The sequence below is a fragment of the Panthera leo genome, chromosome D3 (assembly GCF_018350215.1).
Source record: "Panthera leo isolate Ple1 chromosome D3, P.leo_Ple1_pat1.1, whole genome shotgun sequence".
Classification (NCBI taxonomy): Eukaryota; Metazoa; Chordata; class Mammalia; order Carnivora; family Felidae; genus Panthera; species Panthera leo.
This window is the reverse complement of record NC_056690.1, coordinates 30,871,734-30,898,559: the sequence shown is the minus strand read 5'-3', so window position 1 is coordinate 30,898,559 and position 26,826 is coordinate 30,871,734. Positions and strand designations below refer to the sequence as shown.

The window sequence follows — 26,826 nt, the reverse complement described above, 5'->3', positions numbered from 1 at the left end:
GTCCTTCCCAATTCAGCATCACTGAACTCCAGCCAGTTTTGTTGTTGTTGTTGTTGTTGTTGTTGTTGTTGTTGTTGTTGTTTAGTATGATCTCTTATTTTCTAGAAAGTAACAAAGGATTACAAGATAACAGTATTGAATTAAAAATTTGTTTTGCCTCAAAAAAATATGTGGATCATCCAATTAAAGTTTTATACTGGGAGATGTGATTTCTTAACACATCCCGAAGAATCATTTCTCCTGGGAATGCAGTTCAAATTAGCATAAAACATTTGCAGTTCATAAAAAGGCTGTGGCATTAGAATCATTACTTATAGATTCATGAATTAGAGTCTTATTTTCAGAGTTTTATCTTGGGACGTATTTTTGGACTCGGGCATACATAAGTCAATATGATTTTGCTAAATCTTCTTTAAAAACTATGGAGTGTTAAGATGGGGGAATGGCTAAGAGACTTTCTCCTAAGGGGGGACTTATTTTATGAAAGAAAGATATGAAAAAATCATAGAAAAATAAAGGCATAGTATCAAGTGCAAATGTTGTGTAGTAAAGACAACGATAGCAAAGATCTATTTCAGTAACACCTGATGGCTTTAACTTTGCTCTTGATTTTCTGAGTTGTTTAAGGTTCCACATTCTAAGACAGGTAACATTTTATTGCAAATGAGTTTATTTAAAAATTTGAGTGCCTGGCTGGCTCAGTTACTCTTGATCCTGAGATTGTGAGTTCAAGCCTCACACTGGGCTGAGAGATTACTTAAAATCTGAAAAAAAATTTTGATAGTAGTTTTGAGTTAGACTCTTTTCACTCCACTTCCAAACTATAGTGTTTTATTCATGCAGGCTGATGTCCTTACAACAGAACTGGAAACTACATCTTCAAAATGTCTACACCTGGATGCAAAAAATCAAGTTCTTCAACAAGAGTTATTATCAATGAAAGCTTTCAAAGAAGAACGTGAAAAACTAGAGAGCAATAACAAGAAGTTACAAGAAGTAGTAAAATTGAAACAATTTATGGAAATGAATATGGTAGAACGCAGTCAAGTGGAACAGTATAAATGGGAGATTGAAGAAAGAGCACGACTGGACATAGTAGAAAAATTACACGAAGTCAACCTGTTTTTACAGGTTAATTGATTGATCTGTAATGTGCTTTCATTCATTTCACTGCAAATTACATTTTGGATAGATGTATTGTATGGGTTTCCTCTATTTGCTTTATGGTAATTTGTAGATTTCTGGAGGCATTTGTTCCTCCCCTTAAAGATTTCAGTTTTCATCATTATTATCACTAAATCGAGAGGATAAGAAAAAAAGATGATTTAAACACCTAGTCTCACTATTAAGAGGAAAAGAAAAATTATGATTTAAAAATTGCACTGTACTTGGATTATTCTTAAGTTTATTGCTGACTTTTAAAATTTTGTCATTGATTCTATTATTTGAATTATCAGATTGCGTGAATACTAATACAAGAATGATTGAACTTTAATTTTATAAATCATATTTAATTCAGTTGACATTGATGATAAATAATTTACACTTGAGCTTTTTTTCATTTAAAATTGCTCTGAATCATTGACTCAGAACTAAAGGAAACAGGTATAATTAATTATTCAGATTATAGCTATTTTAAAACTATCCCGTGAATTTGCTTTAGGCACAAGCAGCAGCTCAAGAAAACTTGGACCAGTTAAGAGAAAATGCTCATGCTTCAACGAGAAGTCAAATGGAACTTAGAATTAAAGATCTGGAATCTCAGGTCTCTACAATGAAGACGTCTCAAGAAGATTCTACTAAAACAGAGTTGGAAACCTACAGGCAACTCTACCTAGAAGAATTAAAAGTTAGAAAGTCCTTGAGAAATAAGCTGAACAGGTAAGTCAAAACAGAATCATAGACAAGAAATTTAGCTTATTAATTTACCTCTAAAGCATAATTTCTGTGGAGCCAAGTTCATGAGATGAGTAGGAAATGAAAGCCAACTAGATCGTGTAATTTTGGAAAATGATGTTTCTAAGTGAACTTACCTTTGAAATGTTAGTCCAGGACAGTTTGCATCCCTCCTCTTTTTTTTGGTTTTACAGGACCTCTTCTCCCACCCCACCCCCCCCACACCCCCTGCCCTGTATATTTTCCAATGATCGGATCTGCTAGTCTTTAAGTGCATTGTTTGAAGCTTTCTCATTTAGAAGCATATTATTATAAAATTGCTTGTCAGAAGTACACTAAATAGAAATGTCAATGAGTTTGTTTTTGGAAGATGACATCTTTAACCTAAAAGGTCAAGTACTACTACTACTCATCCTGGCAGCTTGGTACATTTATTCTCTTGATTGTGAACTTTGGTATTATTACTAGAGTGGGCCTTGAGACAAACTATCCTTTATGGTTTTTCTACTTTACATAATGGCACACATGCGAAATTCAGAAAGACTCACACAGGGCTGAAGGGGGGTATAGTTCCCAAAGTGGCTAAAAAGAGCACCGTGGTGGGAGGGAGGTATGTGGAAGACTGAAGACAGAAAGGGCAGATTCTGCCTCCAATGCCTTGGTAACTGTTATAAGTTAATTGCCTCTGTAGCTGTTTTAATTCTTTCTGATCACACGTCTGCCATCTACTATCTCCCCTAGAGATTGTTGGTCTCAGTGATTCCTCGGTGTCAAATGCTCAGTTTCTTTGAGATAGTAAGTGAAATGTACAAGAGTGGTGAAAGCAAACGCTTGAAAATGTCTTTGAGGGATGGTTTATTTTTATATCTGTAAACAGGTTTACTAAATATAAGTATGTATATATACTGGCATCCTGAAGGATCCTGTCAGTACAGCCATTCCAGAAGACAGCAAGTATTATTCATTAAGCCATGTACATCACTGATAGCCACTTCTCTCCCTTCCCTAATTTGAATTGTTAGTTAGAGATCCCCCTGGAAACACAAATATTTCTTTAGAACAATTTTAAAAGTATAATTTTAGATAGTAGGTGTGCTCTGTCACATGTTCAGTGTTAAAACACTGTTCAATGGCAAATGCTATATACTATTATGGAAACTTAAAAAGATGTAAGTCATTTAGGAATGATTTAGGGAAAAAGAAAATGTATTTGTGTTTTTTAATGTTCACAGGACTAATGAGAGACTGTCAGAGAGCAATACAAAACTTTTTGTGGAGAGACAGCAGCATCAAACTTTACTCAGGACTCTTACTATGAGCTCAGGCCTGGAAACACCTTATTGTGGACATTTTGAAAATAATTCAGTGCTCAATGGAAACCTTACTCCAAGAGGAAACTTAGTGATTCCTACCTTATCCCCACGGCCGTCATATGCCTACTGGGAGACTTCCTTGTGGAAGGTTAGTTATATTATCTGTTTTACTTTGGGTTTCAGATATCTGATATAATTGTTGCTTTTAATTTGGTGAAATTCTGAGTTGTTTAAGTAACTAATACATACAAAGTAAAAGTCATAATTATATGTGCTAAGAAAGAACTGAGGTAAATTATATATATATATATATATATATATATATATATATATATATATCTGTATGTGTATATATATGTATGTGTATATATATGTGTGTGTGTATATATATATATACATATATATATATATATGTATATATATATATATATTTTAGTCCCTTGATCTCTCATTTCCAAGAGATACTTATTTTTATTTTATTTTAGCAAGAGAATGAGTGAGTGCATGCAGGGGAGGGGCAAAAGGAGAGGGAGAAAGATAATCCCAAGCAGGTTTCATGCTCAGCACAGAGCCCAATGTGGGGCTCAGTCTCAAAACCATGAGATCATGACCTGAATCAAAATCAAGATTTGGACACTGAAAACAACTGAGCCACCCAGGTGCGCCACAAGAGACACCTAGTATTAACTGTATTCAATAAATATAACTAAACTGACCCATGTTAAATTTCTTGAAAAGCTTTCACTTACATTTGATTTTAGAAAGTAAATGTTATTGCCTGCTGACCACAGGTACACTTAGATGCTTGGACTTATTTTCAGTTGGCAGTGGTTCATAAACATTTGAAGGTTTTGCTATCATCCAGTTTTTGCACCACTGTATGTCAGTGAATGATCGTCCTCCAAACACTTAACAACATATGAATGTTTACTATTTAAAAGAATCCCAGGGGGTGCCTGGGTGGCTCAGTCATTTCAGCGTCTAACTCTTGATCTCAGCTCAGGTTTTGATCTCAGGGTCATGAGTTCAAGTCCTGCATTGGGCTCTACACTGAGCATGGAAGCTACTTTAAAAAAAAAAAAAAACGAATCCACAGTAAGTCCTTTTTATGAATTAAATCAACTCGTAACACTAAAAAGGTTAATTTCTCTTTTAAATTAAATTTTTGCTATTTTCTTACATGAGAATGCATCTTTAATTGCTTTCTTATGGCACTTTTTTTCCTTTTTTTTTTTTTTGACTTATAGCACCTTTGTTTCAATTTTTATAAAATATCTTGCTGAGCGATTGTAGAGCATTTTATAAATAGCTAAATCAAGCAAATATTTGAATTTTTAAAATGAAGCTTTTATTTCTTCAAATGAGTTCTTTGCCCCTTTCTCTTTTCTTTTTCTGGAACCCCTCGAATGCAAGTATTATTACACTGGATATTGTCCGACAGGTCCCTTAACCTAGCCTCATTTTTAAAGTTCTTTTTTCTTTTTGTTTTTCAGCTTGGATGATTTCTACTACCCTGTCTTGCAAATTGTTGATCTGTTCTTCTGCATCTTCTTCTCTGCTGTTGATTCCCTCTAGTGTATTTGTCATTTCTGTTATTGTATCCTTCAGCTCTGATTGGTTCTTTTTTATATTTTCTATCTCTTTGTTGATGTTATCACTGGATCCATTCATTCTCCTCCCAAGTTCACTGAGCATCTTTATGACCTTTACCTTGAACTCTTTATGAGGTACATCACTTATCTCTGTTTCACTTTTTTTTTTCTTAGGTTTTGTCATGTTCTTTCATTTGGAAGGTATTCCTCTGTGTCCTCAGTTTGTCTGACTTTCTATGTTTGTTTCTAAAATGGTTTCTTTCAACTTTTTCCCTCTTTTGAGTGGGCGTTGCTTTTGAACAATGTACATTAGTTATGAAGTCAAGGAAGAAGAGAATGTTTCTGTAAGTGTTGTCTAGTCATTTTTCTTGGTGGAGCTGTGACAGGTGACACTGGGTAGGTGACAAGTAACACTGCTCTTCTCTTTCTAAATTCAGAACACAGGAGACAGGGAGATGGAGAGAAACTTAGTAGCTTTATTACTAATACACACTAACAAATTGGAGGATATGATTTAGGTTATGTTAGCCACATTGGGCTTCCTCCCAAACTGGGCACTTCCCCACACAGTTGTAAATTGAGGAAACAAATGCTTGACACCCACCCTGGGGGCAGGGTGCTTACCACAGAGCTGAGAGCTGACCCAAATTCATGTTACTGTGGGCAGGCACATCTTTTCAAAGAGGAGATTCAGAAACACATAAGCACTGCTTAGCTCCTTCTCCCAAATTCACCCGTTAGGTAAGTCTCCCTTCCTGTCGGGAGGGAGAGAGAGATAAGTCCACATGTGAGAAGTGAAGGTTCACCTATTATTTCTGACTGGATTTAAATTATAAATAAAGCGAATTGTGTCTTTTGTACATACCAACTAATGATGAGAGGTTAGACAGAAGCATGCTAGATGGGAAAGAGAAATCTGTGTTGGGTTTTAAATTTTGCTATAAATAACCACACCATGGGTTCACTCATTTGTTGATTGATTTTGAAAAACCAAATTTTCTTTGGAAGAAATACATCATTCTTTCAGGAAGAATTTCCTCAGTTTCAGCTTGCTTGCTTCACCTAAAGATTTTCTCTCTCAAGTTCTCTGTCCTGTGGTTTAAAAAAGTTGTGCTTAAAAATTGACTGCTACTAAAAGGAGTTAACATAATTTCTGTTCCTCTATTTTTATTCATGACTTTAAAATTTGTAATTTAGTTAGAGAGCTACTTTTGTGTGCCTCATACCTAAACATCATTGAGCCACATGACAAAGTTTTATGTATTCATTTTCTCTGAGTTATACTTAAAATATACGTATTTTTCCTGACTATAAGGAAGTAACTGGCATAGAACTCTAGGCTTGGTAAGACCAGAAGTGTATTCCTGATCTGCATCTAGTTGGTTTCATGACCGCAGGCAAAGTACACTCTCTCTGAGCCCTTTTTGTCTATTACGCAAAATTTGGGATTTTGACTAAATTAGTGACTTTTATACCTTCAACATAATTTTTTTTCAAAGAATAGAACATATTTTTTTTTTTTTGCATTAAACTGTATTGTGTAAAACAGAGAGAAGTAGAGCTGTCTAACTAAAGGAGCGATGGAGACTATGGCTGTGACTCAATCCTGCAGTGTCCCTCAATCCTGCAGTGTCTCCAACCGAACCTTAGATTTCTATGGGCCATATTTGAATGCTAACAGTTAATGAGAAAATCCTTCTAATTAAAAATTCTTTAAAAATGTTCTTTGAATTAAAATTTGCTGATATATAGTTTTTCTGTGTATAATTTTCTAACCCTCTTATATTTCTGATAAATGGAAAGGTATACATAAAAGTAAGTACACATGTGTTCTTATTCATGGACTTGAAAGCTATTTTCACCAACGAAACACAGTTTTTACCTAGAAATAAACATAAAGGTCGCAGAAGTAAATATTTAGGAAAAGAGCTTTTGGGGAAAAGATGCAACATTACCTTGGTAGTTCCTTAAATCATGTCATGTAAAAAACGTGGTTTATATTTTATATTGTATTTATTAATGGTAATATAAAATTGTTTGAATAAAGCCTTCCCCCATCATCTGGTATTGAGTTATTAATTTTGTAAGCCTGGTATAGTAATGTTGTCCCATTCATTTTATAAGGCCTGAATATAATGCTAATCAAAAAAGTGTTATGGTTCCTCAAAAACTGAAAAATAGATATTCATTAATTCCACTACTGCGTATTTACCCAAAGAAAATGAAAACACTAATTTGAAAAGTTGTGTGCATCCCTATGTTTATTGAAACATTGTTTGCAATAACCAAAATATGGAAGCAATCTAAGTGTCCATCGATAGATAAATGGATAAAGAAGATGTGTAATATGTATACAATGAAATATACCTCAGCTATCAAAAAGAATGAGATCTTGCCATTTGTGACAACATTGATAGACCTAGAGGGTATTATGCTAGGTGAAATAAATTGGAGAAAGACAAATAAATACCATCTGATTTCACTTACATGTGGAATATAAAAAAACTAAACAAGTCAACAAACAGAATCATAACTACAGAGGACACATTGGTGGTTGGTAGAGGGGAGGTGGGTAGAGAGTAAGGACAAAATAGGTGAAGAGGAGGAAGAGGTACAAATTCCAGTTATAAAAAAGATAAGTCACAGGAATGAAGAATGCAGCATATGAAATATCGTCAGTAATATTGTATTAATGTTGTATGGTGACAGAGAGTAACTACACGTATGGTAGTGAGCATAGCATAGTGTCTACAATTGTCCAATCTGAATTTGTATACTGAAATTCGTGTAACATTGTCTGTCAACTATACTTCAATTAAAAAAAGGTATTAGGGAAAACAGTCTCTGAAAATATTGGGAAACATGTCAGCCAAAACATTTGTCCTCACACCTAAATTTGTAAAGACATTGGAATCCTTATCACCAGTGTTGATTATGTTCAGTACACTATTTTGGAGCCCGTTTGGGGCATTCAGGAAGAGGCTACCTTGTATAAGAAAGATCTAAATAAGAACATTCTAGACAGGAACAGTTGTAATATACAGTTGACCCTTGACCAACATGGTTTCGAACTGTGCGAGTCTACTTTACTTACACATGGATTATTTTTGGATACTGTATAGTACTGTAAGTGTATTTCCTCTTCCTTCTGTTTTTCTCAATGTCAATTTTTTTGCCCTGGCTTATTCTACTGTACAAAATATGTACGAATCGACTGTTTATGTTACCGGTAAGGCTTCCGGTCAACAGTAGGCTATTAGTAATTAAGTTTTGGGGGGATGAAAACTCATATGCAGGTTTTTGACTGCACCCCAACCCCTGTGTTTTTCAAGGGTCACCTCTGGTTGGAAATATTCGTACACATTTCATAAGTAAGTAGACAACCATAACTTTAATAAGTCAAGTGTTTCCAAACTTGGTCCTAATTTGGACAAAGGAAACAAAGTTACAATTGAAAATTGTATATTGTTTTCCTTAACTTTAATTGAGAAAGTTATAAATCAGAAGCTAAGTTTGAAAATTGTTGTAACCCTCTATTTTTCCTTTCTTCAAAGAGATTTTCTGAAATCTTTGTGTGCATATGAAAAGAAATAAGTGTTTTAGTCATAATACAGATAGCAAAATATTATTACTCAATTTTTTGCCAGGAGAATTTCCACATGACAGTATGACAGTCCCACTTTCTTCATTTTATATGTATTTAAGAGTCAGTCCTGAAAAATTCATAGTAAAAGCATTCCTTCAAATTTTGTTTTTCTAAAAGTGAAAGAATGGAAAGCCCATTTTAAGGAACAATTCATTAAGGTAAAAAACTGATTAAACTTTCATAAATGGCAGGGTTTCTAATCATTTCCAAGTAATAATTCAGTATACAATATGATTCTTGTTTAAACTTTTTTGTACCAGTAAGATCAAACATCACCTTTCAGAGATTATACACATTCAATAGATCAATATTAATTGTGATTTTTATCAGATTCACTTAAATAGCATTATATATGTATATATAATATACACATATTATATATACGTATATATACATACACACACACATGTATATATACACATATATACGTGTGTGTGTGTATATATGTATGTATCCGTTCTCAATTATCTAAAAATAACATAAAATATGTAGGAATTTATTTTATTCATGTGATTGTCTTTCTATGTAAGCAATCCCTAACTTTGGTTTAATCTCTACAAGTATTGTTTGAAGACCACATGTTGTAAGCTATATATAATTCCTACAATGTCTTTTGTTTACCTTACACATTCTAAATAATATTTGACTTATTTCAGATGCAGCAGGAGTTGGAGAAAGGAGTAACCAGAGCACTAGAAGAAGGTATGTTGCCAAAAATGTATGAAGTTAGGATATCATTGATTTCTGAAATAAACTATAAATAGTAACTGGCATCCCTTTCCATTGTTTGGATAATGGATACTGCATTCACGTTTTTTTTTGTATATATCTAATACAAAATGTAAAAGCATGAGCATAATGAAGAACACACTTCTTCCTCATTTAGTCCTCATGTTTCATAGCTCTTTTAAAATCTCCCAAAAGTCAGGGGCACCCAGGTGGCTCAGTCAGTTGGGTGACTGATTTCAGCTCAGGTGGGTTCAGACCCTACAGAGGGCTCTGTGCTGAAAGCTTGGAGCCTGGAGCCTGCTTCAGATTCTGTGTCTCCCTCTCTCTGTGCCCCTGCCCGCTTGTGGTTTGTCTCTCTCTCAAAAATAAATAAACGTTAAAGAAGTTTTTTCAATCTCCCTAAGTCTATATATCTGTTATTATTTCTGGCGATAATCTTCCTTCACTGGTGCCATCCCTATGGAACTGTCAACCTGCACAAGTCTCAAAAAAGGTGTGCTTTATCAAATTGTTGTTTCCGCTAGTGATAGAAGACCCAAAAAGCCAAAGTCATCTTAGTAATGCTTGGTTAAGTAATTAGAAGTCATATAGCTGTCACTTGACAGGTAACAGGTTTCAATCTTCACTCATTGACTTTGTCATTGCTTTTGCCCTTGGGTAAAACTTCAAATTCCTTAGCATGGAATGAAAACAGCCAAATCAGTTTGCTTCTTGCCAGATTATTCAGCCTTGTCTCACTATTTGCCCTACTCTGCTGCTTTGCTCTAGCACCTTGTCAAACTAAACTACTCATAATTGCACAAGTGTTCTTCCTCACATCTAGCTCTTTGTATGTGCTTCTTCCCTCTACCTAGCATACTATTTCCTTGTCCTTCAGGTGTCAGCTTACATATCACCTTCTCCAAAAAGCAGATAATATTGACGGAAAATTGGGATGTCCCTTCTGTATGTTCCAGTAGTGCTGTGTTTTATACCTGTCACTTACATTTGTATATCAAGGAAGGTCCTGTTCAGAAATGTTTGGAAATGCTTGTTTGATTTTTCAGTTTATAGTTTATGACTGTTCAGGGTGGACTGTGTCCCCATTTGTAATTTCACCTTGTAATGAAAAAACCAGAAACTCTGATATTTATCCACAATAGCAATTAATTCAGTGTGCAACCCTGAGCAAAATATATTTAATACTAATCTTGGGTTTCATATTGCAGTTGTACGTAGTTATTTTTCATTTTTCTTAACAACTTTTCATAAAGGCCCCAACTTTCTCTTTTTCTTTTTTTTTTTCTTTTCTTTTCTTTTCTTTTTTCTTTTCTTCTTTAAGGACTTGTAGTGAAAAGTATTTTGGAGAAAGAAGATAATTCTTTCTTTTCCTTTTCAGCTGCTACCGAATTTGAACGAGGATCCTGTAGAACTCCTTTAGTATCTACTGATGATTCAATTCTAAATCAAGATCCAGTATGGAAAGCGTCACGAGAATATGTACAGATTTTGAACAAAAATTATATGATTTGAAAAATAAATAGAAAAAATTTGCTGGATGCTTACAAAACATTGTCATTGTTTCCCAATTGAACACACTATATGGCAAAATCTTCATTAAAATAAAATGTTTTTGTGTCATATGTGTGTAATGAAAATCTGTATAATATTTTAAACTATGTTTCTTGGCATCTTATTAACTTTTAAGCACATTTTGTACGTGGAAACCAGCACTAGAGGGTTTGACATACATCAGACTGTTCCACTCCCTGCTGTTTGAACAGCACCCAAACAACGAAGTTGTCATTAATACTTCAGTAGTGTTCATGGATGGCGTTTTTGTATTTTCCAATTTTTATCACTATATGTGGGCCTAAAGATTTAGACGTTAGTTTGATGTATTCCTGCTATGGCTATTGCCAATGTTTGTACATATTACAATTTTTTATAGTGCCATAAAATCTATTTATAATTTTAATTGTAAACACTGATTCATAGCTCTTTCCACATGGAGAAATAAGATTTGCCTAAGGCTTTTCACCTTTTCTATTTATTTATTTATCTATTTATTTATTTATTTTTGATTTGCTTTTTGGAAACAAAGTTAGAGAAAAGAAAAAATAGAGAAAAAAAAGAACTCCTCCCCCCGCCCGAGAGCCATTCGCAGGTAAATTGCTAATGGGATGCCTGATTCCTGTATCATTTAAATCCTACAAGTCAGTACATTCCACATAACTACCATACAACCTTCACAATCAGAACATTAATACACTCAATGCTTGAACAATGGGGTTAAGGGCTCTGACCCCTGCCCCCCACAGTCAAAAAGCCATGAAAAACTTTTGAGCCCCAAAGACTTAACCACTACTACTACCAATAATCTTTTGTATATGATCTGTATCGTACCATATTCTTAAAATAGAGTAAGCTACAGAAAAAAAATACCATGAAGAAAATTATAAAGTACATTTCCAGTACTGAAAAAAAAATCTGTGTGTTGTCAGTGCACCCATTAAAACTCTTTTGTTCAAGGGTTCAGTATAATTCTATCATTTATTCCTCATAATTCTTTTTAAGTTTGCTCACTTATCTGTAGTATACGCAATACCAAGGAAGATCCTGTTCAGAGCCATGTATTGAATTCAGTTGTGTGTCTTAGTCTGTTTCACTTTAGAACAGTTCCTTTGTCTTTCCTTGACTTTCATGACTTTTAACCTTTTGACGAGTAAATTCCAGTAATGTGGAATGCTTTCAATGTCGATTTTTCTTAGGTTTCCTTATGGTAAAATTCAGATCATACATTTTTAGCAAGAGTATCACTACAACCTACTCTTTTCATTGCATCTTATCGTGTGACCTACAATTTTGATTTGTCCCAATACTGGTGATGTTAATGTTGGCCACCAGAGGTAGTATCTGCCAGGTTTCTCACCTGGAATGTTAACTTTCCACTTTCCAATTATTTAGTATTTTGTGGGGAGGTACTTTTAGACATGTACATATCTCCTTTCTCAGACACCCTGTGCCAAGCCACCTCTTCTGCAGATGACATGCCCCCCTGCAGGTTCTGAAAACCCACGCTGGGCTATTCTTCCCCTGTGCGGATGCCTCCCCACCCGTTCAGTCTGTGATACTTCATTATTCTATATCATTCACTTTTCAGGCATGCTCTCACTTGAGCTCCAACACTGTGCAGGGTGACTGTCCCACACGTAATGCCTTCCCCATTCTGTCTAAGCTCCAGCACCTCATTTGGGACCCCCACAACTCCATGCCTCTGTTTCTAGGACTGGGAACTAAAATGTTGGGGATGAGAAAGAAGAAAGGAAGGAAGGGCTCCACAGGTCTTCTTTAATCAACTTGGCAAGCTCTCCAAAGCCGTTTCTCATTGGAATTGCATTGAATCTGCCAATAGTTGTAAGGAAAGACATTTCTTATACTGATTTTTCCAAACAACTAGTCTTTTAATTGTCTAAGCTTATTCCCCACAATATATTGTTTCTTACTCGAGTGTTTTATCTGCAGATTCCTTTGGATTTGGGGCATGCAGCGACATACAATCTATAAATAGTGGCATTTTCGTTTCTTTCCAATTCCTAGAGCTTTCATTTTTTTTTTCTTTCCTACTACAAGAATGACGTTGAGTAAATGTGAGGATAGTGAGTTTTCATGTCTTCTTGAAATTCCAACACGTAAAAGTAGTTTTCTAGAACTATGTAGATAGTGGGGTTTTTTTAAGTGTATATCTTTTATCAGTCTCTTAGTTTGCTCTTGCCGTTTACAACAGAGCACCATCAACACAGTGTCTTACAGCCACACACATGTATCTCACATTTTTATGGGTCAGAAGCTGAGCAATGGCTTAGCTGGGTCCTTTGTTCAGGTTCTCACAAGGCTGTTCCCAAGGTGTCCGCTAGACTGCCCTTCCCCATTTGGGTGATTCGATGGGAAAGAATCTGCTTCCAAGCCCATTGCGTTTGTTTTTAAGAGAATTTCCTTGTGACTGTATGACTGGACTCATTTCCACAGCTCTTTGCTAGTTGTCGGCTAGTTGGAGGCTTAGGTCCTAAGCGTTCCCAGGCACTTGTCTTAGTCCTTTTGGGCTGCTCTAAAGAAAATACCATAGGCTTATGAAAAAAAGTTTTATTTTTCACAGTTCTGGAGCCTGGGGAGTCCAAAATGAAGGCACTGGCAGATTCAGTGTCCAGCGACGGCCTGCTTCCTGGTTCATGGACGCTGGTCTTCCTGCTTGGCGCAGGGCCAAGGGAGCTCTCCCAGCCCTCCTTTATAAGGGCACTAATCCCATTCATGAGGGCTCCACTTTCATGACTTAATCACTTCCCAAATCCCCCACTTCTAAATACTATCACGTTGAACATTAAGATTTAACACATGAGTTTCGGTGAGTGGGGACACAATATTCAGCCTAGAACAAGGCTGTTCCTTGTTCGTGGCCACGTAGACTTCCTCGATGTGGCCGCTTCATTTAGGAGGCCAGCAAGGAGAATGTCACTTCAGAGAAGGCTCAGTCCTCCTTGAAGGGTGTTCATGTGATCAGATCAGGTTTGCCTAGCATAATCCTCCTTTTGATTGACTCTGAATTAACTGAATTAATTATGTCTGCAACATTCCTTTACATTTGCCATATTCTAATAGCTAGAGTCAAGTCACAGATCTTAAGAGAAAAGAATTATAAACAAAAGGTGACAACACTAAAGGGCAGATATTATGGAGTCACTTAGGGTCTTTCTGCTACAAGTATATTGAGGAAGTTCCCTCATAATACTAGTTTTCTAAGTTCTGTCATGAATGAATATTGAATGTTAACAGATGTTTATTTCACGTCTATTGAGATAGGTTTTTTAACTCTTTACTTTTGAGAGAGACCAAGCAAGCCAGCAGGGGAGGGGCAGAGAGAGAGGGAGACAAGATCTGAAGCCAGCTCTGCGCTGACAGTGGCGAGCTCAATGCGAGCCCCACGTGGGGCTGTAACTCACACACTGTGAGATCATGACCTGAGCCTAAGTTGGATGCTTAACTGACGGAGCTACCCAGGCACCCTGAGATAAGTTTTTAAAATATTTGTGAATGGGGGGAGGGGCCAAGATGGTGGAACAGCATGGAAGTTTTGTGTGTGTCTCCCATCCATGAAATACAGCCAGGCCAACACGAAACCATCCTACACACCTAGAACACTGATTGGAGGACTAACACAACAATCTGCACAACCTGAACCACAGAATTCAGCAGGAATTTACCCCAAAAGAAAGAGCATGAAGAAACGACAGCCAGGGATTTAACCCACACAGATAGAAGCAAGATGTCTGACCCAGAATTTAGAATCACGATAATAAGAATATTAGCTGGGGTCCAAAATAGATTAGAATCCCTTTCTGCAGAGACAAAAGACGTAAAAAATAGCCAGAATGAAATTAAAAATACTATAACTGAGCTGCAATCATGGATGGATGCAGTGGCGGCAAGGATGGACAAGGCAGAACAGAGAATCCGCGATATAGAGGACAAACTTATAGGGAATAACGAAGCAGAAAAAAAGAGGGAGATTAAGGCAAAAGAGCCCAATTTAAGCTAGAGAAACCAGTGACTCATTAGAATGGAACAACATCAGAATCATAGGGGTCCCAGAAGCGGAAGAGAGAGAAATAGGGGTATTAGGGTAATGTGAGCAAATCATAGCGGAAAACATGTACGAAACCTGGGGAAAGACACAGACGTCAAAATCCAGGACGCACATTGGACCCCCATTAGATTCAACAAAAACCGACCATCAACAAGGCATATCATAGTCAAATTCACAAAATACTCAGGCAAGGAGAGAATCATGAAAGCAGCCAGGGGAAAAAAAAAGTTCCCTAACCTAAAGGCGAAGACAGATCAGGTTTGCAGCAGACCTACCCACAAGAACTTGGCAGGCCAGAAAGCAGTGGCGGGATATATTCAGTGTGCTGAAGCAGAAAAATGTGCGGGGGCGCCTGGGTGGCTCAGTCGGTTAGGCGTCCGATTTCAGCTCTGGTCGTGATCTCGCGGTCTGTGAGTTCGAGCTCCCTGTCGGGCTCTGTGCTGACAGCTCAGAGCCTGGAGCCTGCTTCGGATTCTGTGTCTCCCTGTCTCTCTGCCCCTCCTCTGCTCATGCTCTGTCTCTCTCTCTCTCTCTCTGTCAAAAATAAACATTAAACAAATAAAATAAAAAATAAATGCAGCCAAGAATTCTTTATCCAGCAAGGCTGTCACTCAAAATAGGAGAGAGAAAAAGTTTCCCAGACAAACCAAAATTAAGGGAATTTGTGACCACTAAACCAGCTTTGCAAGAAATTTTAAAGGGGACTTTCTGAGGGAAGAAAAGATGAAAAAAAATTACATATACATACATACAATATGTATACATATACATATATATATATATATACATGTATGTATACATATACATATATATATACACATATATATGTGTATATATATATATGTGTATATATATATCAAAAGCAACAAAGATCAGAAAGGACCAGAGAACACCACCAGAAACTCAACGTCTACAAGCATCATAATGGCAATAAATTCATATCTTTCAGTACTCACTCTAAATGTCAATGGACTCAATGCTCCAATCAAAAGGCATAGGGTAACAGAATGGATAAGAAAACAAGGTCCATCTATATGCTGTTTACAGGAGACCCAGTTGAGACCTAAAGACACCTTCAGATTGAAAATAAGGGGATGGAGAACCATCTATCATGCTAATGGTCAACAAAAGAAAGCTAGAGTAGCCACACTTATATCAGACAATCTAGACTTTAAAATAAAGACTGTATCAAGAGATGCAGAAGGGCATTATGGCATAATCAAGGGGTCTATCCACCAAGAAGACCTAACAATTGTAAACATTTATGGGCCAAATGTGACAGCACCCAAATATGTAAATCCATTAATCACAAACATAAGGAAACTCATCGATAGTAATACCATAATAGTAGGAGACATCAACACCCCACTCACAGCAATGGACAGATCATCTAATCAAAACAATCAACAAGGAAACAATGGCTTTGAATGACACACTGGACCAGATGGACTTAACAGATATATTCAGAACATTTCATCCTAAACCAGCAGAATATACATTCTTCTCCAGTGCACACGGAACGTTCTCAAGAATAGACCATATACTGGCACATAAATCAGCCCTAAGTAAGTACAAAAAGATCGAGACCATACCGTGCATATTTTCAGACCACAACACTATGAAACTCGAAGTCAACCACAAGAAACAATTGGGAAAGGTAACACATACTTGGAGACTGAAGAACATCCTACTAAAGAACGAATGGGCCAACCAAGCAGTTAAAGGGGAAATTGAAAAGTATATGGAAGTCAATGAAAGGGATAACACCACAACCCAAAACCTCTGGGACGCAACAAAGGTGGTTATAAGAAGAAAATAGATAGCAATCCAGGGCTTCCTAAAGAAGGAAGAGAGATCTCAGATACACAACCTAACCTTATGCCTTAAGGAGCTGGAAAAAGAACAGCAAATAAAACCCCAAACCAGCAGAAGACAGGAAATAATAAGGATTACAGCAGAAATTAATGCTATCGAAACAAACAAACAAACAAACAAAAAACCCCACAAAAATACCAGTTGAACAGATCAATCAAGCCAGAATCTGGTGCCTTGGAAGAATTAACAAAATTGATAAACCACTAGTCAGTCTGGTCAAAAAAGAAAAAAAAGAAAGGACCAAAATAAATAAAATCAAGAATGAAAGAGGAGAGATCACAACCAACACAGCAGAAATAAAAACAACAATAAGAGAATGGTATGAGCAATTATATGCCAATCAAATGGGTAATCTGAAAGAAATGGACAAATTCCTAGAAACATATACACTACTAACACTGAAACAGGAAGAAATAGAACATTTGAACAGACCCATAACCAGTCAGGAAATCGAATTAGTAATCAAAACTCTGCCACAAAACAAGAGTCCAGGGCCAGATGGCTTTCCAGGGGGGATTCTCCCAAACATTTAAGGAAGAGTTAGCACCTATTCTCTTGAAACTGTTCCAAAACATAGAAATGGAAGGAAAACTTGCAAACTCTTTCTATGAAGCCAGCATTACCTTGATTCCAAAACCAGGCAGAGACCCCACTAGAAAGGAGAACTATAGACCACTTTCCCTGAGGAACGTGGATGCAAAAATTCTCAACAAGATATTAGCCAACCGGATCCAACAATACATGAAAAGTATTACTCACCACGACCAAGCGGGATTTATACCTGGGATGCGGGGCTGGTTCAATATCCGCCAAACAATTAACGTGATTCATCACATCAAGAAAAGAAAGGGCAAGAACCGTAGGACCCTCTCAATAGATGCAGAGAAAGCATTTGACAAAACACAGCATCCTTTCTTGATAAAAACCCTCAAGAAAGTAGGGAGAGAAGGAGCATACCTCGAGATCCTAAAAGCCATATATGAACAACCCGATGCTAATATCATCCTCAGTGGGGAAGAATGGGAGAGTTTCCCCCCTAAGGTCAGGAACAAGACAGGGATGTCCACTCTCGCCACTGTTACTCAACATAGCATTGGAAGTCTTAGCCTCTGCAATCAGACAACACAAAGAAATAAAAGGCATCCACATCGGCCAGGAGGAGGTCAAACTTTCCCTCTTCGCAGATGACATGATACTCTATATGGAAAACCCCAAAGATGCCACCACAAAACGGCTCAAATGGATTCATGAATTCGGCAAAGTTGCAGGATATAAAATCAATGTGCAGAAATCGGTTGCATTCCTATATGCCAACAACGAGGCAACAGAAAGAGAAATCAAGGAATCAATCCCATTTACAGTTGCACAAAAAGCCACAAAATACGTAGGAATAAATCTAACCAAAGAGGTGGAAAATGTATATACTGAAAACTATAGAAAGCTTATGAAAGAAATGGAAGAAGACACAAAAAAATGGAAAAAGAGTCCATGCTCCTGGATAGGAAGAACAAATATTGTTAAAAGGTCGATACTACCCAAAGCAATCTACATGTTCAATGCAATCCCTATCAAAGTAACACCAGCATTCTTCACAGAGCTGGAACCTATAATCCTAAAATGTGTATGGAACCAGAAAAGGCCCCAAAGAGCCAAAGCAATCTTGAAATAGAAAACCAAAGCAGGAGGCATCACAATCCCAGACTTCAAGCTATACTACAAAGCTGTAATCATCAAGACGGTATGGTACTGGCACTAGAACAGACACTCAGATCAATGGAACAGAATACAGAACCCAGACATGGACCCACAAACGTATGGCCAACTGATCTTTCACACAGCAGGAAAGAATATCCAATGGCGTAAAGACAGTCTCTCCAGCAAGCGGTGCTGGGAAAACTGGACAGCGACATGCAGAAGAATGAACCTGGACCACTTTCTTACACCATACACAAAAATAAACTCAAAATGGATGGAAGACCTCAATGGAAGACAGGAAGCCATCAAAATCCTCGAGGAGAAAGCAGGCAAAACCCTCTTTGATCTTGGCTGCAGCAACTTCTTATTCAACACGTCTCCGGAGGCAAGGGAAACAAAAGCAAAAATGAACTACTGGGACCTCATCAGACTAAAAGCTTCTGCACAGCGAAGGAAACAATCAGCAAAACGAAAAGGCAACTGACAGAAGGGGAGAAGGTATTTGCAAATGACATATCAGATAAAGGGTTAGTATCCAAAATCTACAAAGAACGTCTCAAACCCAACACCCAAACAACAAATAATCCAGTGAAGAAATGGGCAAAAGACATGAATAGACACTTCTCCAAGGAAGACATCCAGATGGCCAACCAACACATGAAAAAATGCTCCACATCACTCATCATCAGGGAAATACAAATCAAAACCACACTGAGCTACCACCTTACGCCTGTCAGAATGGCTCACATTAACAACTCAGGCAACAACAGATGTTGGCGAGGATGTGGAGAAGGCGGATCTCTTTTGCATTGTTGGTGGCAATGCAAGGTGGTGCAGCCACTCTGGAAAACAGTATGGAGTTTCCTCAAAACACGAAAAATAGAACTACCCAACGACCCAGCAATTGCACTACTAGGCATTTATCCACGAGATACAGGTGTGCTGTTTCGAAGGGACACATGCACCCCATGTCTATAGCAGCACTATCAACAATAGCCAAAGTATGCAAAGGAGCCCAAATGTCCGTGGATGGATGAATGGATACAGAAGATGTGGTATCTAGATACAATGGAGTATCTAGACTCCATCTAGACTCGGCAATCAAAAAGAATGAAATCTTGCCATTTGCAACTACATGGATGGAACTGGAGGGTATTGTGCTAAGTGAAATTAGTCAGTCAGAGAAAGACAAAAATCATATGACTTCACTCGTATGAGGACTGTAAGAGACAAAACAGATGAACATAAGGGAAGGGAAACAAACATAATACAAAAACAGGGAGGGGGACAAAACAGAAGAAACTCACCAATATGGAGAACAAACTGAGGGTTGCTGGAGGGGTAGTGGGAGGGGGGATGGGCTAAATGGGCAAGGGGCACTAAGGAATCTACTCCTGAAATCATTGTTTCACTCTGTGCTAACTAATTTGCATGTAAATTCTAAAAAATGAAAAATTAAATTAAAAAAGTAAAAATAAAAAAAATAAAGTATTTGTTACTGTGGGGAATTACATTATTTGCTCATGATAAACCAACTTTGCATTTCTCAGAGTAAGTGAACATAGTTGTGATTTCATTCGTTTTTTTTTCTTTTCATTATCTTATTTTTTTATGTTTATTTTTGAGAGAGAGAGAGAGAGACCGAGCGTGAGCAGGGGAGGGGCAGAGAGAGAGAGGGAAACGCGGAATCTGAAGCAGGCTCCAGGCTCTGAGCTGTCAGCACAGAGCCCGACGCAGAGCTCAAACTCATGAACTTCGATATCATGACCTGAGCAGAAGTGGTCAGCCAAGTGAGCCACCCAGGTGCCCCTATTTTATTTTATTTGGGAGAGAGAGAGAGAGAGAGAGAGAGAGGGAGCGCACACACAAGAGTGGGGGAGGGGGGCAGAGGGAGAGAGAGAGAGAATCTTAAGCAAGCTCCGGGCTCGATGCGGAGCCAGATGCAGGGCTCAATCCCATAACCCTGGACTCCTGACCTGAGCAGAAATCAAGAGTCGCATGCTTAACCCATTGAGACACCCAGGCGCCCCTCGGGGCCTACATTTTCATTTGGCACTGGGCCCCACAAATTCTGTCACTGCAAAGTCCCCACCAGGCCACGTCCCCCCTACCCTCGACCCCACCCGCACACTAGTCTCCCTCAGAATGAAATGCAAACTCCTCTCTGGGCCCACAGACCCCGCCAAGCTGGTCCTCGAATCTTTGCTGCCCTCGCCGCCCTCGTCCACTCAGCTCCAGTCACAGTCCCCACCTTTCAGTCGCAGGGTCCTCCCACTGGCTGCTCCTAGGCCTGGAATGTGGCTGCCTGCTCAGAGGGGCCCTCCTGGCCCTCCAGCTACAGCGGCTGTCCCCCGCCCGGGTCTTCTGCTCCCCGGCACTCACAGCGGAAGCTAGCTGGCTCCTTATTTACCTGTTCGTGGTCTGTCTCCCCCACCCACACCCTGGCGCTCAGAATGTCAACAGGAGAGCAGGGTCATCTTAAGCCTGTAAGCCTCAGTCATCGGTCACAGGTCGCGGTGGCGCCCCAGCCCCTACCCCCTAGGACAAAGCCTGGCCCGGAGCAGCGCTCCCTAAACAACTGTGGCCTGACGAAGCACCTGGCCTGAGAAGTGATGACAGACTCTGAGTGACAAGTACCCTCTAGTGTGGGGCGGCAGGCCCAGCCAGTGCGAGCCCAACCTGGCAGGGTGTTCTCCCCTGATCCCAGGCCCAGAGAACACCCCCCCCCCCGCACCCCGCACTCCCCACCTGGATCCTCAGTGCCCCTGAGATCAGCACAGGGTGTCGGGCAGTGCCAGCCCCTCCCACCAGGCTCCCCCCTGCCCCAGGGGGACAATGTACAAAGGGCCACTTCAGCACGCAGCTTCAGCTCCATCTCTAGCCCACAGGCCTGAGGTGGGGGAGGGGAGGGGAGGGTGTGCCCCAGCCTTCGTCTGTCCTCATGGAGCCTGCTCTAGCACTGGGCCAGGAGGGTGACAGATTCAAGCTGTAGTGGGGAGAGGCTTTGTTCCAGGAGCTGCGCCTTGAGGCGTGGGGGAGATGCCCTTGCACAGTGAGGGGATGAGACACATCAAAGCACAGGGTCGGCGTGCAGGGACAGAGGGCGGTCCCCATGGACCCAGGCAGCGGGAGTGGAGTGGCGCTCCCCCATGTGGACAGGGCACAGTTGCGAGGTGCAGCCGTGGCACTCAAGAGGCTAAGGTGCCTGCAGGGTTAAGGGAGAGAGAGGAACAGACCCGGCGGGGTCTGGGCCAAGCTGGAGGGCAGAGGCCTGGGCTCAGAGTCCACTCCCATCCTGCCTGGGACCCTCTGCTGCAAAACCAGCCACAAAGAACTCGCTCAAATAGTGCTTCCCGAAACCTGAGCTGATAACCCGAGATGTGACCATCCACCCAGTCTCCCAGGCCAGGAGCCCTGCAGTCATCCTGAATCTGGTTTCTCGCTGACCTCGCGCTCCCCATCGCCAGGCACATCTCTTCCGTGCCCAGGTACTTGTCGTCCCACCTGGCCCCCTGTGCCACTGGCCCACGCTGCCTGCGCCAGCATCCACGCTCACCTGGACAACAGCAGCAGCCTTGCCAGGGAAGGGGCTCCTGGCTTGAGCCCCACGAGCCAAGCAAAAGCCACATCTGATGCTGCCCCTCTCAGCTTGGAACACCTGCTCCCAGGATAAAGTCCAAATCCTCTAGGAGGCTCCAAGTTTCTGTGTAATCTTTCACTCCCTGCCCAGGGAGGCTCAGCTGAACTGCACTTCCCCCAGGCTGAGGAAGGACTGAGCTGCCTCACCCCTGGCTTGCCCCCCAGGGCTCCTCACCCCACACTGGGTGGTGCTGCCCAACTCTCCTGGGCCCCAGCACAGAGCCTGATGCAAAGGAGGCGCTGACCTTGGCCTCTTGAATGAATAAACGACACCCCCTCTCCGCCCCCAAATCCACACACCTGCACCTGCAGTCAGTGCTGCTGGGCTCTCAGAACTGGTCTGGGGTTCGAAAACGTCTAGTCCTGCCTGGGCAAGGCACACCCCGATGAGGTGGCTCATGTACAGGAACTCGACGGGTCCCCCACAATGGGAGGGAAGTGGCGGAGAGTGGAGACACGGGGAAGGACTCCAGCCCTCCAAGCGCTCTGAGCAGGATGGCTGATGGTCCGGAGGAGACCCGGCAAGGAAGGAGGGGAAACAGGAAGGGATCTCGGTTCCCCCCTGGGTGCTCAGTGCCTGGCACCATGCCAGGCTGCTGCTGCCTCAAAGGATGGGCTGGAACCCTGGCTCCAACGCCCCCCCACCCCCAACTCTGGAATCCTGCTCTCTTGGAGGCAGAAAAGCGGGGGCTGGTAGCCCTGCCTCACAGGGATCTGGGGAAGTGACCGGGCTGCTCCTGGCCCAGATCCTACAGCTCCAGCTCTCTGGGAGCCCGAGCAAGGTCATCCACCTCCTTCAGGAGAGGTGGCCTGGAGCAGGTGCACCTGGGGAGCCTCCGTGGAGCTGGAACAATGAGTCCTTTCTCTTTTCCCTTCCCAACCCACCTCTGCCCACCCCTGCCTTCGAGGGTCCGCGGCGCCCTCGGCTCAGGACCCGACCGTCTCCACCGGGGGACACTCCAGAAGCCCTCACCAAATGGCACAGGGCACCATGCAGGGCTGTAGGCACCCGGCCCCTGCTCCTTCCTATAGAGCCACCGGTCTGTTCTTGCTCCTCTGATTAGTCTTTTCCCTCTGCTAGATCCCGAGAGCATTCCGGAAAAGGGCCGCAAGTGCCCAAATGTCCCACTGAGTGTGAGAAAGAAGAGAAAGGAACAGCAGTGACCAGACCATCACCACAAGGGGACAGAGTCATTCAGGAGTCAGGTGGCCAGGGTCCAGGCCTTAGCCATGCCACTAGCTTGCCGGGAGAGCCTGAGCACCAGGTGAAGTGCTCCATCTTGTCTCACCGTCACGTGACCATTTCACAGAGGGGCAACCTGAGGTTTGGAGAGGGGACAGGACTTGCCCGAGGTCAGGCAGCAGCGAGCTGTGGGGAGGTCCTGGCTCACCAGAGACCACGTGCGTGCCACTGCAGCTCACCAATGCTCAAGGCCTCCCCGTTCCTGCCGGACCTCCACCTTCCCCGCACTGACCACCGGGGGCACAGACTGGATCTTCCAGCTTCTGGCCGACTTGAGTGTTCCAGGTTCTAGAAGGCCCACATTCTAGGTCTGCTGCTCCATCTTCCTCCTCTAAGTTCCATGATCCCGCTTCTCTGGTCTGGATCACGGGGTTCTACTTTCCAGGTGCTGTGTTCTGGTGCCTGGTCCCCAAGTTCGCCTCTCAGAAAGGTCTGCAGCCCAGGCAGGTTCTCCAGCCAACAAGCTTCATTTTCATTCCCTGTATTCTCTCCCAGCCCCCAGCAGTCGGGGCCCACGGGTCACCACCTGGAGCTCCGGTTCCGTCGGCCCTCGGGGGTGCTTTAGGGCATGAAAATGGTTGGGGAGGCCTGTCCCAGGCCCCAGATCACTGGGCTGAAGGGGATACTGGAGATCATCCTCATAGCTGGGCAGGAACACCCTTCCCCACTCTTCCCCGTGTCTCCAGGACCACGTTTCTGACCACCCCCAGCCCTGCCGGCCTCTGCCCCCACCAGTCCGCACTGCGACAGCCCCCAAGACGGCACTTCCTGAGGACAGAGACCTTGGGTCATTTTTCTTTGGGGTCAGAGCCTGGTACTTCCTTAGTGGGTGTCTGTTAAACACTTGCAGAATGAATTAACCAGGTGTGCCCAGAGTCCCGGCAGGATTACACACTGTCACAGCCTCAAAGACCAGAGTTCACATATGACAGAGATGCTCACGCTGTGTGTGCGTGCAGGTGATGCGCACAAAACACGTGCTCAAAAACACAGACACGTCACACCCTCAAGTCAGCAGATCTGTGCCCCTGGCACCTAGCTTGGGCCCTGGCACTTGGCTGAATAACAGCTGACCGAATGAATGCGTGCTCTGTACTAGGTATATGGGGGAGACGGAGATCGGATCCTCACCCAGGATCAAGGCTCAGCTGTGATTCCAAAGACCATTTGCACGAGGTCGAACTTGACTACATTGTAGGAGGACCCCCTGGAAAGGCACTTCGGGGCCGGAGTTGGTAAGGAAGGCAGTCAACAGTGCTACGCACCCACCTGGGCACCCGGATGGAGGTGAAGCAAATAGCCCTAGGGCCACCTCTGGCTGGGAGGGGCAGAGGACAGCCTGGGGTGGGGTGGGGTGGGGTGGCTTTCCAGGTGGAGGTGGGAAGGCGAGGGCCCTGAGGCCTAACCCACACGACAGGAAGGACAGCAGAGGTTTGAATGGCATTCTGGCTGTGCTACATCCCAGTAGCCCCAGGTCTGGACTCTCGCTGACCCAAATTCCGAGAAAGAGAGACACACGGGCTAAGCTGTCTGCCCCAGGCGCGCCTGTTCCGGGGGATGGGCCCGGGGCCAGGGTCCCTCTGGAAGCCACTCACACATGGTGACCCCAGAGTCTCATGAATGGGGAGCTGGCTGTTCTCAGGGCACCTTTTCTTAGACCTCTCTCCTTTCCATGGTAACTTCATTTTTCTGGTTATAAAGGTTTCACCTACAACCTAGGAAATGTGAAAATCACAGCGTAAGAAGGCTAATATCGCCCACCATCCCCGGGGCTAACATTTTGGCCTAAGTTCTCACAGGCTTTTTTTCCCCCCGCGCACCTTCTTGCTGGAATGAGCTATCGATGTGCATTTCCTGCCAGCTTTTGGACAGCAAGCATTTTCTCTAAGGAGCTTTGTCCTCCCCATGGGAAGACCGAGTGCAGACCTGAGCCCTGGGGACTTTGCTCTCCTGGGCTTCTTCCCATCCCCCCCAGACCTGACCTGGATCCTGCAGACAAATGCTCCAGCTGGGGACCGGAGTGGGGGAGGGGTACGGCCACATAGCCTCCTCTTACAAGCCACAAAGGGACTACCAACCACTCCCCAGAGTGCTCTAGGTCAGTCCCAAGCACCTCGGGCCTTCCACGTTCCCTCCGTGAAATGGGCATGTTTGGCTAGCTATCTGGCCTCAAGGCTCCCCAGCCTGGTCTCCTCTGTGGGCTGCAGCGACAGTCGCCTGAACTGGGCTGCACCTTACAGCTGCTTTCCCTGTCCACTCCACTGGCATCTCAGACCAGGCCCTCAGGGTTCTCAGCATCCTGTGGAGCAGCCAGGTGGAAATCCTGGCAGGGCGGATCAGCCTGGCCCTTGGGGTGGGAGTCAGGCAGGGCTTCCTGGAGGGGTCTTAAAGGATGAGCCAGCACCTGCCAGGAGAGGAGGGGAAGGCCACTGCAGACAGAGGGATAGCATCTGCAAAGGCCGGCGGCGGGGCGGGGCGGGGTGAGGGAGGTGTGTGTGGGGGAAGCCAGCACCTGGATTTCTAGTCTGGGTGCGGTGCTGGTGCATTTTGCCATCCCTACATGCCAGTGCCTGGAGGCAGACCACAGAGTCTGTTACATCCCCCACTGGTGGCTACAGGACCACTGCCCCTACTCAGGTATGGCCCCGAACTTCCGTGACAGCAATAACACGCCAGGCCCCACAGCAGTCCTGGACACCCCCGAGAGGGGTTTGCCTGGGGACCCTTTGGGGCCAGGCTCTGTGGTTTATTGGCTCTGACAGAGGTCATCCCGCACAGACAGAATCCCCCTGACCCATTCCCTGGACCTCTCGGCCGTGGTGGAGGAGCCTCACACCCTCTGCTCTAGTCCTTATGGCAGGTATGACCTTGGACCCGTCACCCACACCCTGTGGGCCTTGGCTCAAAGACTGAAGACTGATCTGGGCTGTTCCAAGGTCCAGATGGGACCAGAGCTGGCTCTGCCTGAACTGACCACAGGGGTCCCCAAACACCTACTATGTGCCAGAGCCCCAACACTGCCTCTTTGTTTCTCTCTCCCGCCAGCGCGGAGGCGGGGACCTCTTCCCACCACCGCCCCTTACAGACACAGAAGGCCCCTGGATGCAGGTTTTCTGACCCTGGGATGTGGGCATAGGTGAAAACGTAGAGCCACACCTCCAAGCCACAGCTGGAATCAACTGAGATAATATGTTACTGCTTCATAAACTGTAGAGTGCAGACTCATTGATTTTTTTTTCACACAACGGGCAAGGCTCTGTTCTGCAGGACCCCCTCCCAGCTGTGTGACCCTACTAAGTCACCTGTCTAGGGCTCAGTTTCTGTTGAACGAAATAAGGATTACATCAGCACCCCCTCCCAGGGCTCCTGAGATACTGAAATGAAATCAAGCAAGAAAGCACCAGCCCCTCACTCCCATCCGAGACATAAATGAGTTAGGACCATTAATATTCACGGTCCTCAGAGATGGCCCGGAAGGCACCTTCTCCATCTTTTGCCTGAACCGGCCAATCTGCACTGCTTCCGAAAGTGGCTCTCACCTGTCACACGACCCATCACCATTCATTAAGCAGTTAAGA

At 42.7% G+C, this 26,826-nt stretch overlaps 1 protein-coding gene and 1 long non-coding RNA gene across 3 annotated transcripts; one reads left to right on the top strand and one right to left on the bottom strand.

The window, feature by feature from the left end:
• The first annotated feature begins 824 nt into the window (after positions 1–824).
• Positions 825–20,760, top strand: LOC122203101 (ankyrin repeat domain-containing protein 26-like). Its single transcript, XM_042909678.1, has 5 exons — positions 825–1,131; positions 1,664–1,881; positions 3,129–3,357; positions 9,104–9,149; positions 20,543–20,760. Exons 1-5 carry the CDS (start codon positions 838–840, stop codon positions 20,758–20,760), a joined length of 1,005 nt encoding a protein of 334 aa, XP_042765612.1. The 5' UTR covers positions 825–837.
• LOC122203511 lies at positions 4,578–6,617 on the bottom strand. Of its 2 annotated transcripts, none has more exons than XR_006195212.1 (3): positions 6,578–6,617; positions 5,426–5,556; positions 4,578–5,228 (listed from the first exon to the last, which is right to left on the bottom strand). It is a non-coding gene; the product is annotated as an uncharacterized LOC122203511 (long non-coding RNA). The 2 variants fall into 2 exon arrangements; XR_006195213.1 differs by lacking the exon at positions 6,578–6,617 and adding an exon at positions 5,667–5,729.
• Positions 20,761–26,826: the final 6,066 nt, after the last annotated feature.

What these genes read in the sequence shown, in the direction of transcription:
- LOC122203101 (XM_042909678.1), top strand. Translation starts at nt 838, where the DNA reads ATGCAGGCTGATGTCCTTACAACAGAACTGGAAACTACATCTTCAAAA. An exon ending in AAGTCAACCTGTTTTTACAG is followed by an intron (nt 1,132 to 1,663) that starts GTTAATTGATTG and finishes AATTTGCTTTAG; the next exon opens with GCACAAGCAGCAGCTCAAGA. An exon ending in AACCAGAGCACTAGAAGAAG is followed by an intron (nt 9,150 to 20,542) that starts GTATGTTGCCAA and finishes CTGGGCCCACAG; the next exon opens with ACCCCGCCAAGCTGGTCCTC.